A 14,112-nucleotide genomic window follows, 5' to 3' on the forward strand; every position below is an offset into this window, starting at 1 on the left:
GGCAGCCAAGTGTTGATAGAATTTTCCTCTAATATCACAGACTACGCATAAGTATACTGATATTATACATTTGCCCCCACAGAATCCATAGAAGGAATCCCTTTTACAATATATATCCTAATATCCAAATCCTTAGCATTTTTGGTATTATATAATTGATTTAGATTTATAAAACTTTTCTACTCTTATACTAATACCAGTAATATATAGTCGTTTCCGAATAGTTAGTTTTACTTCTGATTTTATTGTAAAAGTAATCACTATTGCTCCTTCCCATTGATAAGCTCTTTTTGATACTAATATAAACCAAAAAGATGTTCCTATGGGCTTGAAATCCAGATTAAAGGTTTTGATTTCTTTAAGAATAAAATCCATTCCTTTTGATCCTGAAAATTCTTTTATAAGTATTTTATAAATAATAACTTTATACTATTCTTAATCTTTTTGAATTCTTTTGAATTTAATAAGATTACTCCAGATTGTTTTTTTTTTTAATAGAAATTATAATATAAAAGGAGTATTTATAATAATTATTATATTATTATTCAGTGATAGGGTTATTGTTACTATAACCAGGCCTTTGATTTCAATTTTCTGAAATACTTCGTTTATTTGGTTTTGTATTGATATAAGCAAGAAGGAGATAATATTCATAATCTTTAATTTGATTAGAATTAGACATCTTTGAATGATTTCAATCTTCTTATCTATTAGAATAGGCTTAATAGCTTTTTCTTTATTGATTAGATTCTATTCTTTTTCTTTTACTATAATTACATAATTAAATTTAATTAGTATTGTAGTAATTGGGATTAGATTTTTGGCTAATATTTTAGTTTACGATTCGATTTTCCGTATAGCTGATTCAAAATAAGTAATTTGAAATACAATAATATTAAAGACTATAGTAAACTTTCCCTTTTTAGTATATTCTCTAAAAATTTCAAAAAGATTTAGAAGCTTAGATTATTCGTTATATGATTGAATGAAAATGAATACTAATAATATAAAGTTTTTTGCTTTTAGAATTGTTTCCTTTAATATAATTGATTTGTTTTATATTCTAGATTGTTTATTCTAATTACTAAGGGATATTGTAGAGCCACATTTTTTATTCTAATTAAATATATAAATAATATTAATTATATCTTAAATAATAAAAAGATCATTAAATAAATTAAACTCTTCAACTCTTCTTTCAAAAACAATTAGCTGATTAATTAATAAAATAAAGCTAGAGATTTCGAATTAAAGGTTTTCAAAAAACAAAAAAGGACTTGAAGATATTGGAGTACCTAGGACAATAGTAGAATAAATATTTAGTATAATAAAGGTTTTAGAAAAAGCCTTTATTATAGTTATATTCCAAAGTATTAATAGATTATTAAGATAATCCATATTAGGAGTTATATTCTTATTTTGGAGATTTGGAGTGAAAATTTTATACGAATTTTCGTATGAGTTTCGTATTTAAAGCGCCGATGACAGTATCACAATAACTACTGGTCAGAATCACTTGGGGGCAATTGCAATCAATTTGGTTTAATAGCTAAGATCTAAATCGATCGCGAAAGGGTCGTATTTCGAAGAAAAAGTTTCCTTCGAAATTTGTTGTGTGACTTGTTAATAAATCATTTAAAGCTAATAATACGAAAATATAGATAAAGAATAGATACAGCAAAAGAGCCTTTTACAAGAATTCAGTGGTTCAGCCATTTCATTCCAGAAATACAATACTTGAAGTTACTCTACCCGTACTTCTCGATTAGCTGTAGAATGGATTTAATGAAAGAATTAACTAAAGAAGAAGTAGTTCAAGTCTTTAAAGAATAATGATGATAACTTTTACCCAAAGATTATACAATTTTTTCTAATAGATTAAAATAAATCATTAATTATAAATATTGTATTGATTATGGATATATAATATATCGTAATAACACTTAAATAGCCTCCGGATTTAAGTAGATCCAAAGCGATTTATATATATTCGATATAGAAGTAATAAAAACATGGCGTGGATTGGAGTATTTAATTACTATGCTTGAAGATTCCTTGAATAGCCGGATCTGGATGTATATTAACAATACATCGATCATCTGGGGTATATACGGAAACACATCGTTTATAATATAATGAGCCTTCTATAAGTATTATAAAGCAATAAAACAACTCGATATTAGAATAAAATGGTTATTTGGATATATGGAGATTGAAGACAATAAGAAAGCAAATCGCTTAGCAAACACAGATGCAATTGGGCTTATAGACCAGATAATCAACAAGCTATCAACAATCAATAGAATCCGAACAATTATCCGTTAGAAGCGCCTATACACAAAATCTACCTGGTGAAAAGAGATGAACTCCTCTCTCTCCACTAACTACAAGGAGTAGTCTCCTAAATATAGTACAAAGAAACTAAAGAAACTAACTCTACCAAAAGCAGTCTTATATTAACTAATAACTATAAAAACAGACCACAGCAATTATACCACTTACTATCAACAATTTGGTTATCAAAATAACAAATTAGACTACTTATACAACAATATTAAAGAATTATATTACTTCTTTAAATACATTATAAACAATCTAAAGCATTCAGATTAGCCTCTTGCCCCTATAGAAATACAATCTAACAAACAGATAATTACATATATCAAGAAACTTTTATATACACCTAACAAGCTTATTCAATTAATTACTAACTCAGAGTTCTATACTCAGATTTATCCTAACTATTAAAAAACTCTTAGAAAACGATAATCTTTTTAATAAAACTTACTACCCATCCCTTATAAACTCATCATTTAACTAATCATTTAAATATACTACACCTCTAAAAACCACAAATCCAATATATAATACAAAAATCCTACTACTTGATTAAACAAATAGTAACCCATTCTCATTTCTTTTTCTTTATTATAAGGATCGAAGTCTATAATAAGCCTATTTACCTGAAAACCAAGCTCTACTTCAATAATAATCTGGATCAGATATTCCTTTTTGGAAACAGAAGTGGATTGTACTTGTAAAGAAGCGAATAGCCCCTGGTATTGAAGTTAAATTGCTAAATTCGGTTGTGATGATTATACTATTCAAATAGTTCCTTATCTTAGCACATCTAAATACCCTTAGGGAGGTTCAAAACAGATGTTAATTAATATAAATAAAATAAATAAATAAATAAATATAAGTTTATATCGATTCGCTCGAGTTTCGGGATATAGAGTTAAATTATCCATTCTATGGATAAGAGTTATACAAGGAATATTATATAGTTAGAAGGCCTTTCGAAGATTTAGTTTTTTATTGTTTTCGATAATTTTAATAACTAAAAGCAAGTATGCTTCTTTATTGTTAAATTGTATAATAAATAATTAATAAATCGCATATTGAAGTTGATCATATTTATTAAGATGAAAGTGGTCTATTTAATGATATGGTCCACTCGATGATAAATCACGTTATAGGTATTAACTTTGCCACCACAGGGATTGTCGAGACTGGTCTGTAATCGTAGAGTATTCAAAACTTCGGGTTGTAGTTCAATAATAAAGATTATCAAATTCTCAAATCAATCACAGCATTCAAATCATTTGAAATATTATATTTCGTTGATTAAAATATTAAACTGTCTTCAGATTCCTAAATACTATTAGATATTCAATTCTTTGTATTATGATATTATAGTCCGGACTATTAGAATATGTACAATTTCTCTAAAACATACAAAGAGTACACACTATATGATCAAGCACTTTACTCTATAAATCCCAATAGTGAAGCTAGGTATTTGAGTTTATGAATTATTAATTGTATACTAGTATCCAAAAGACTAAAAAAAGGAAACAGATCATAGAGATACAGTTCCTGCGCATTTCACCGCCCAGGAGAATGATCAAAAAATATAATATGAAGCTGAAGACTTTGTATTCTGAGATTATCAAAGAAGCAATCTTCATGTACCGTTTCTTTAGTCCTCTCTGAAATATAGGCAAAACAAGACACATATAATCTTGGGTGGCGCAACATGCAACTGAAGCTGTAGTGGTAGATCATATTGCCTGATTCAGTTCTATTAACCCAGGGAACCCTAATTATCTTCTGGAAGGGGAAAAAGGAATAAGGATCCCCAGTTTGGTATTGAAAACTCAAGGATACTTTCTATACATATGTCACTTACATCAATTCCCGGATTCGCGGTTGAGGACCTACAAACATATTTAATTTTGAGTTGTAGTTATAAAGGGGTACTTCAAGTAGCCAGGAAAATTGAATGTTATTATTTTTAAAGAGAATATGGTCTGTAATTAATAATAATAGTATTTAATATTTTTAGATGCATAATAATGCATTAGAAATTGTATTACTCTAGTTATATATGAAAACAACCATGCTATAACATTCCTTTATATATAGCTAGGTTTAAACTTATCGAGGTACTTACAGATCCCAATCTTGATAAAAATACCCATCTAACCTCCCAATTACCTGTAATATCGCTCGACATTATATCAATTCAATCGGCCTCCTTTATTGAGCAGGCAGCCAAAACACTCTAGCCGAGAGCGATTCGGCTACGAGAGTATTTCCGCATCTTGCTTTCTTTTGTTTCGGTCAATTCGTATCGAACGCCACCAGGACCTTTAATGGTTTCGAAAGAAAATGACTTCAGAGTTACGTTATGGAAACAATTTGTGAATGGATATACAGAAGCTTCTATAATAAATCAAGTTAGCTGAATTTTGTTAACAGGCGAGGAATCAAAACGGGGCGATTTAGGGTAGTCCGGTTTGATATAGAAGCTAAAACCAATTATATGCACCCGTTGCTTCCATAAATAAAAGATCTTTAATTTATCAAGAAAGATTTTAATTTGAGAATATAAAATGAAAAACTTATTACTACCTAATTCTGCTTCTAACAATATCTCTAGAAACCCGGTATAAGATACAATTACTATCTTGTATGGTATATAGTATGAGCTACTTATCGAAAGGTCGCTGTTTCTGATATCAGAAATCAAGTTACGACGAATCAACTCTTACACATTTCTAGCAATCTTGAAAAGTGATTCCTTGATCTTAGCAGTCCGAGATAAATCTATATCTTTATTGTATTCCCATTTAGGCTTGATGAAGCTGAAGTCTATTTGGTCTCCAAACATTTCCTAAAGCTTCACTAGTGAAATGCTTATGTGACAGAAACTATATCCCTATTTTGTTTAAACAAAAATCAGTTAAGTTTCCGAAAATAATTGAAAATGCATATTTTCATATTACGAAGTGCATCCCAGGCCTGAATTTGGTTAGCTGGCTTATCCATCGAAAACTTCATTACATCTCTAAATGTAATCATAGCTGTTTCAATTGTGCAGGTCATTAAGAAGCAATAGATCCGCTTGATATTGCGATTGGAGTTAAGAACAGTTCTGACTAGTTCGCACTATCGTATGCCATCGAATGTGAGCTATGGATCACGAAGCAGGCAATGTATTTCAAGTTCTCCGATGTTGGAATATGCCTATGAAGTAGTGGTTAGTTTTGATTCTGGATTTTTATATATTATGGAACTTATTTGTTCATGTTTTATGAAATAAAATATTACAAAACGATCAGCGTGACCTTTTTTCGGTAGACTTACGTATCCTTCAAAATCATCTGTTAAAAAGGTAGATAATCGTGGAGGCATCCATCTAGATAAGTTTTGGTCTACATGAGACGATTCAGTTGTAGTGTTTGAATTCATAGCTTGTGTAGTATAAATGTATTTATCGTGATTTAAAATCCCAATGTAAATAATAACAGGGAAAGCAATGGAATAAAGGATTATTCTCGACTTTATTGATTACTGAAATATGTGTAAAGATTCTGAGATTATGCAAAGCCTAAAGATCCGAGAAAGAAGTTGAACTTTTATGTTAGTTACTAGAGTAAATTTGAATGTCCTTAAATAAACATAGATGTTAGTATAGCATACTCTTAGCGTTATTCGCTTACCATGGTTTCTGTATTGATGGAAGAGTATTGGATACCTAGCTACAGTATCATTCACAAAAAATAGAAGTAATTAAAATGAATACACTGAATTTCAGAGACAAACAATGCTGAGAATTTAATTGAATAGCAGGAGCTTTGTTGGTCTGGTATCTTTGGGGTAATGAATTTCTGCAGAAAACGTGAAATGCTTATTTACAAACATTTTCGAAAATTGCCTGAAAGTGTATAAAACCAGAAAATTCATGGAGCAAAAAATATGTGTACTGGAGAGAAATGATTCCCTTGATTTTTTTTTTAGATATAAAAGCAATTCTATAAGTACTTACTGTGTACAAAGTTTTATTGATAGAGAGTTATAATGTATAAGAACCCAAATGAACTTTTTATAAATGACAAATAAGCTCTCAACTAATGATATACGAAGTTCCATGTATAACGAAACCTAAGTATCCTAGTTTAAAGGGTATAAAATGAATCGGTATAAAACAAAAAGGCAATAATTGTCCATAGATCCTTTCATTTAGTTTGATCATAACAGGCTTAAAGCAAACACTGTCACCTTGCTCACACTCAGTTATATACATTCGGAAGAGGGAAATGATGATTTCATGGCGCAGAAGCGGACACTGGTGGCAAGGGCAACAATAATTATAGAAATAATTCAAATCACACTCTCAGGGAGGATTGACGTTGATCCTACCCTATCACTAGCTATTTGAAGTATGGAAGCATGGGGAATACAGCTAATTCAGTATTCAAGAGATATGGTGTTTTTTGTGATCAGTTGAGACTGTTGAGTGCTGAGATCTCAGTGTAGTTGAACAAATAAGATTGTTGTTTCTAGATGTTCACACAAAGTTTGACTTGTAGGGTTTGATTATTAGTTAATAAATTCTTGTAGTATGTATACAATATTAAGAGGACTGATATAATTTGGTAAGCAATTCATTAATATCATAGATTAAGATTTTGTCTATGTACACGGAAGTAGAAACAAATAGCTTCCTTCTTATAATCACATTGGGGAAAAGAACTATTGTTCAGAAAAAATCCCAATACTATATTGTAGATATGCTAAATAATAGGAAGTCAACAATCAGCGAAATTAAGAATGTTCTTTCATTGTATAAAATCTCTTCAGCTCAGAGAATCAAATTATAATCTCCACTACCAATTCTTGTTATATCAAGAGAGAGACTGTTTAAAGTTAATATCAATGCTTGTTTATCCCTAGTTTGTTTCTCTCTAAGCCTTGCAGTGCGCGCCTAATATTTCTGTTGATACGCTGTCTTCCAATCTGCAGGGTTTAGTTTATGACTATAGATATCCATTTTCTTGTCTGCGTTTGATCTGGCAGTTTTATCGGCAACGACAAGCGCATTTGTGTCCCCAAGCTCGCGACGTTTCATCAGATATTCCATGTGGTCCATTTTTCCCTCCTTCGGTCTTTTAGTTTTACACTTCTTGATAGCACCTTCCGAAGGCTTAGCTTTAGTGTTAGCGCTACCATTATTCTTGTTCTTTTCTTTCTTTGACTTTGTATTGGGCGCGTTTATAATGCTTTTGTTTGTTTCTTTTCGTTTGCGTTTCTTCTTAGTAGAATCCTCGTGTCTCATTTTGGAAGTATTGTTTTCCGGGAGGCGTTGCAAAATCTTCCGATTATTTGGTAATCTTGGTTCTATAAAGACTTCACCTTAGTTTACGATTTTTTTGCTTTTATTGATAACTTTATCGGTGGCTGATTGAAGTATTCGAATGGTGGGTTGTAATATGTGTGCTATTTCAGTTTGCTGATGAATTTGGCTAGTGTTGATAGATGTGTGTTGTTTGTGTTTCGTGTTGCGATTGTTCAAATTGTTTATAATTCCGCTGATAGGATAATCGAGACTTGATATATCAATATTATTATTTGTATAATTGTTTTTTGATTTGACTGTTGATTAAATGAAAATACAGATTTTATTAAAGTGCTCTCTCATCTGGGGAATTTTTAGAAACTTTAAGGGTTTGCAAGTTGATTTTGAGAGAAGCAATCTGAATTCTGTTGTTGTTTGGGTTGCGGTTGATATACTCTGCTTGTATCTGAACAAAGCTTTCTTTTATGTTCTGAAAAGGGAATATAGAAGAGGGAAATTGTTTTGCAAATATATTCATGATTATGTCCTAAGTGGTTATATGAGATGGTGTATAAATCTTGGATGTGTATGGTTGATGGCAAAGCAAGAAATAATTGGAAATTTAGTTTTATTTATAATTTGTTTCTTGTACAATGGCTTGCTTAAGTAAGTAACGGTAGTAAAACTTCCGCTGCCATTCACTTTCTACGTTTTGATACTGAGGATTTCGTGGCAAAATATGAAAACTAAACTGTAAATCTAATAAGTTCTTATTATAAGTGTAGTTCTCTCTTGTTATTAAGAGTTTGTCGATAGTATTGTATTTGGGGGATTACTGCTAGGTGCTCCAAATTCTATAGCAATCATTGATAAACAAACTCTCTTTTTGATCCAGTTGATTTAGAAAGTTTATATCGCCTTTTCTATTCTTATATGGCATTTGTTCAAAGACGAGAGATGAAAACCCATTTCATCTTTCTTATGTGACTATATGTCCGTTTACAGTTTGTGATGATTCCTCTGCTTAATGAACTCCATAACACTTCGCCTTTTCAAGGGAAAATACCGGTCAATGTATCCATGCTAATAAATAAGATTTCAATGTACTTCAATTTTACACAGTCTTGACCAATCCTCGCCAGCGCATAGTAGTGACCTGTGCTAGGTATTTCCAGAAACGTTTTGGAAAAGGTTCAATCACCCTCAATAGAGAACTTTGATGTGATTGATAGAATTCCAAGGTTGTGTGAATGATTATCCTATACCACTTCGAAATCAAAACTAACAGTAGTAGTACTTAGTATAAATAAGAAATTACTCGATCTTGATTCGATGTAGTCAAGATAAACTATGATGCTGATACATTAACTTCAATCTTGTCTGATCTTTTGATGTACAAAAAGATAAGCCTGTGAAAATACCTATACATCATGAATACATTAAATACTCAATTGAGGTACTAACATAGAAAGTGGAAATGATTTGAAGTTTTAATTAATTTCAGTATTATAAATGAATTCCTTGAATTGGTTTAGACATTTGATAATCTTCATTATCGAACTACAGTACAGACTATTGGATACCCTAAATACAATGCGAGGTTAGTGTAGAAGATTTGTAGGGAATGCATGGATTACAGTATCCTATTTCATAGGGAAGCGAAGTCAGCCTTCTCAAGAGGAACCTACATATGTACGCTCGAAAAGCATATTGTATAACAGAAGTAATCTATATTACTTCCTTAAAACGGAATTAAATAGAGATAAGGGAATCTCTTTATAGAGATATACTCTAAGTCCGGGGCTCGCTGTGAGATGTTAAGCGGTTTCCTCAGCTTTGTTTGACCCGATTGATCTAAATTCGCACATATATATGTATCCAGTAAAGGATCCATCTTCTATTGTACATATTAGATTCCTATTTTTTTTTATTTAGATATCTTTTATCAAAATAAAAAATCGCTTAAACAATCATACGTAAAAGTCAATGCATCTTTATAATCGGGGCTACTGGCTATATCGGTTTTGTTATCACTGAATTTGCTATTGCTAAAGGCTATGAAGTCTATGGACTTTCTCGATCTGAATCTAGAAACGCCAAGCTATTTCAAGTTAAGGCAATTCCGGTTCGAGGCGATCTTACCAACCTCGATATTCTCCGTTGCGAAAGTTCCGAAGCAGATATTGTTCTTCATCTTGCGACAGCTTATCATATTATTAATGCTAGTGTGGGCTATGATACTATTTGATCAATTGATAAGGTGGTAGTTGAAGCTATCGCAGATGGATTGGATAGTTCTAATAAACCATTTATTGTAACAGGTAGCATACTGTTTATCTCACCAAATTCAGATAATAACGAGACTACAAAGACTTCTCCAGAAGATCCGGAATCTCTTAATATTCGTTATCAAGCTGAAGCTTATGCTCTCAAACTGACAATGAGGGGAATCAGGGTTGTCGTTATACACTTAGTATTGTAGGTATTTGAAAGAGGTGGAAGTAGAGTTAAAATATTCATGAATGTCTCCAAGCAGGCTGGAGAAGTAACGTGTGTTGATAAAGGCAAGAATTGCACGATCACTGTTTATATTGATAATACTGTAAGACTTTATTTGCTAGCTATTCAAAATGCAAAATCGGGAGAAATGTTCAATACTAGCTCGGCTACTAATATTACCTTCCTGGAAATGTGGGAAATTATAGCCACAGCCTTAAATATACCATTGAAATATCTTTTCACAGAGGAAGCTATCGCTAAGCTAGGTCTTTTTTTGACAAAGTTTATTTCGATAGAGAATAGGGCAACGGAAACAAAAGCTAGAAATGTTTTGGGCTGGAAGCCCATCGGAATTAATATATTGAAGGAAATTCATTTGATTGTTTTTCAAGGCTAGTATATTCATTGCCTTCCCCGAGATACTGTAATTGAATAAGTTTGTTGAGTTTCTTCTAATAATAAATCAATTTGTTTTGAGATTCAGTAATGTATAAAAGCTAAAGGGTAGTAAGTAACAGATTTTATAGAAAAATATCGATGGTGAAATTAAGCTCTAGTATCTTGATAGTTTAAAATCTACCCAACATTCAATATTTCTATAATTCTAGGTGCCACGCAGTGTAAGCTAGCTTTTAGAATTATTACTGGGCAGTTTTTCTAAAGATTGAGATTTATTTAAACTATTTCCATAAGTGTTTATCAAACCGGTCCAGTTTCTATCACATCTGCTTATAAGCTGCTTGATTCTATACACAAAGATTTAATCGTATATAGTACTTTTAGATAGTGATGCGGCAGTTGTTATATAAGGCAAACTTCAAACATTAATGCTGTTGAGATATAAGTCATTTAATTCTAGTAAACGTATAATATTGACATTAAGTATAAGCGTTCTCTCATTCTCCTCTAGATCTACCTGTATTTCAAAGTATAAGCTAACCTTAAATTAACATCCCATCTCTACTCCAAAAGAATTTCATAGAAAATTTCTTATCCAATCGGTTGATTACGAAACTAATCCACCAAATCTGATATTCTGTGCACATTTGATAGAATTCGTGATCTGAGTTTATACTACAGTACTAAGTCCGCTCCATTTTCTACAGATTTAGACAATATTTCAAGATTGAGGATATTAACTATTAGAGAAAGGCAGGGAGACTGAGAAACGAAATACTCTCTTAACTACACATAGAATCTTTGAGATCTATAGTATTAAAACGCACCTGGTACTAGTCCAGAGTGAAGGAATGATATTCTCATTTCTTCTACTGACTAATTTCTAGATCCTTGTGTCTTTCGCCGATATTGTACTATTGATTTTTCTTTGCTTGAGCCAAGCAGCTGATTCACTTTCCGAGATCTGGTCTCTAAAATCAGTAGCATTCGAGGTTCCTCCGATTCGAAATTCAAACGCATATGATGGATTGCCATTTATGTCTCTTTTCTGGGAGAATTCACTTGTTCATGAGTTTGCTTTTTTCTTATACTACACTATAAAGAATCAAATAGCTGTCATAATTATACTAACGAACAATTGTGGTTAGACTTTAGATAACCCTGTATGTCAACAAGATTACTATATAGTAAAAGGTCGCTATATGTTTCTATCCTTAGCCTTGTGCTCAGAGTCCCCTGGTCTAGCATTCCTCTGTCATTATGTATTGATTATATAACATTTGTATATCAACTGGAACTAGAAGTTTTCATTTCTTTATATACGGAATTTTTGAAGTATGGATAATTAAAGCTTCTATAGTTGAGTAAGGTAAAGAACATCAAAACACCAAGCTTAGACTTATTAGATCGATTATATATAACGATTGAATTTATCTAGATAGTTCTTGAAACCTTATTTATCAGCAACTCTCATAGAGATTAAGAATTCATTTAGTAAATTATCTGGTATAAACTAGTTTAGATATTGGGGATAATATTCTGATTTATTTATTTCCAGTGAATTTTAAAGGTAGTAAAAGTAAAACTTTGATATTTACATTACTACTTTCAAGAATTGACAAGGTGATTGAATCTATATTCAAGGATGTATAAGAAGCCTTGTTGCTACTTGTATATCGCAAACTTAGCAAACTTGTTCCGTTTTTGTTTGTTCAGTTTTTGGGCTTAAACTTTGTAGTGATTAGTTTGTATTGACACTGACTTTTACTTTATGAATGGAGGGAACATTAGAGAAGTGTGATGGGGATATATAGAATCTTGGTCTTGATTGTAATAAGTAATAACCTTGATGCTTTTTTCACTTTCTTGAAGTATTCTTCAAAGAACCTTAATGTAAATATCGATGATAATAACTCGCGAACTCCTTTTTCTGCTAGTTTGAGGTTTTGAGGTAGTAGTTTGCTTCTTGGAGGAGAGTTCCAAGTAATACTAGTTCATAGAATTCGTTGATTTTATTGATAATTGTGCACCTCGATATTTGTGAACTTTGCGTGAAATAGACTCTGGCTGCGTCTAGCAACTATCTGGTGAGATTACGGCATACTCACCACAAAGTATTGCGTTCCTACTCTTGAAACCTATTTCTCTTCGCTTTTAAAGATATATTTGCTGCTAATGATTTCATGTACAGGAAAGCTTATGATAAAATAGCTTTGAGTGTTTCCCAGTAATTACTTTTTGAAATTACAATGAAATGAGATTAGAATTTAGCGCTACGAGACAAAGCTCTGATAAAGTTAGCCACACAAATGCCGAAGTCTAGGATTTGAAATTACAAGCCTGAATTACAACCACAAACAACAACAGAATATCAAAAGTAAGATATCAAACCTTGAAGAACTCAAATATTGTTTTTGCAATAGTTATAGCAAGGCTCAAAATACCAGATGCATTGCCTTATCCAAAGATTTCGAGTGTACATGTTTGAGAGCAACTGCCATAAGATTGTTTCGCCCTTTCGGAATCACTCCGAGCTTGCTTCTCTCAACACTGCTAGCCTCTTTTTTTGCTTTCTCTTTATCCAATCTTTTAGAGCCTAAAGCTTAATGGTAAAATATAGAATGAACAGATGATGGTATTTGAAGTTGAGAAATGCATTTCAAAGAACTAATTATTGGCTGCTGTTGAGATGCTTTACATTCCCATAATTCCATTTCATTACAAAATTTTCTCAATCATTTTTGTCTTTCCAAGTCTTTCGCTACAATGATTTTATATACATTTAGATATTCTCACTTAAAAATGATCCCTATTAAAAGAGGTCTCAGATGGATGAATCTTGTTATACAAGGATTTATTGATAAAGACTCTTTTTTTGATTAATAATACTAGCTAGAAATTTACACAAATTCCGATTCCAAAATTTCGTATACATAAAGTATATAAGACTTCCCACAATCTCATCACCCAGTATACTATACTCGGTAAAGCAAGATTTCATCTTCCCATGATATGTGGCTATAGCGAATCAGAACTTATTCTCCAGTTCTAGATCACTTCTTGACCACTGCTTGAATACTTTCTTAGTCTTTCTTACGCATAACGGAGATTTTGTGAAAGAGGATAGGAATAGTTATTGTTGTTACTGAAAAAGAATTATTACCAACCTTCTTATTACTTATTACAATCCTATCAGCTCTACTGTCAATCTCTAAGTCACAAACAAAATATTCTGCAATTCTCACTTAATCATTATAAGATTTGTACAATATAAATTGTTGGAAACGATTCGAATAGGATTCAGAAATTCATGAGTGGGCATCGATATCTTATATCTATCAAATTACCAACTACTACAGCCAGGGCATGGCAAATTAGAACGAAATCAAGAATGATGGTTTCAAGGAGAAGTTTTCACATCTATTATATAGAGCAATAACCAAAAGTCTCTAGATCAGATGATCTGAAAAGGTTATATCAGTTTAGGCACTAGGACTCTCACTTTCTTACTCTCCAGATACAGCTCCATCGCCCACTTCTCATCCCCTTTTTTCTACTCAACAAAATATATAAATATCCCCAGGACATTT

At 31.6% G+C, this 14,112-nt stretch overlaps 2 protein-coding genes across 2 annotated transcripts; both read right to left on the reverse strand.

The window, feature by feature from the left end:
• Positions 1–4,567: 4,567 nt before the first annotated feature.
• EAF02_003474 (uncharacterized protein) lies at positions 4,568–5,176 on the reverse strand (the record flags this gene model as incomplete). Its single annotated transcript, XM_038899522.1, has 3 exons — positions 4,568–4,728; positions 4,915–5,018; positions 5,058–5,176. 3 exons carry the CDS (start codon positions 5,174–5,176, stop codon positions 4,568–4,570), a joined length of 384 nt encoding a protein of 127 aa, XP_038760449.1.
• Positions 5,177–7,273: 2,097 nt separating this feature from the next.
• On the reverse strand, positions 7,274–8,162 carry EAF02_003475 (uncharacterized protein; the record flags this gene model as incomplete). The annotated part of the gene is made up of 3 exons (XM_038899523.1): positions 7,274–7,660; positions 7,712–7,895; positions 8,080–8,162. 3 exons carry the CDS (start codon positions 8,160–8,162, stop codon positions 7,274–7,276), a joined length of 654 nt encoding a protein of 217 aa, XP_038760450.1.
• Between the last annotated feature and the right edge of the window lie 5,950 nt (positions 8,163–14,112).

The sequence above is a fragment of the Botrytis sinoallii genome (assembly GCF_014898435.1).
Source record: "Botrytis sinoallii strain Bc 23 chromosome Unknown BSIN_005, whole genome shotgun sequence".
In the NCBI taxonomy this organism is placed as follows: Eukaryota; Fungi; Ascomycota; class Leotiomycetes; order Helotiales; family Sclerotiniaceae; genus Botrytis; species Botrytis sinoallii.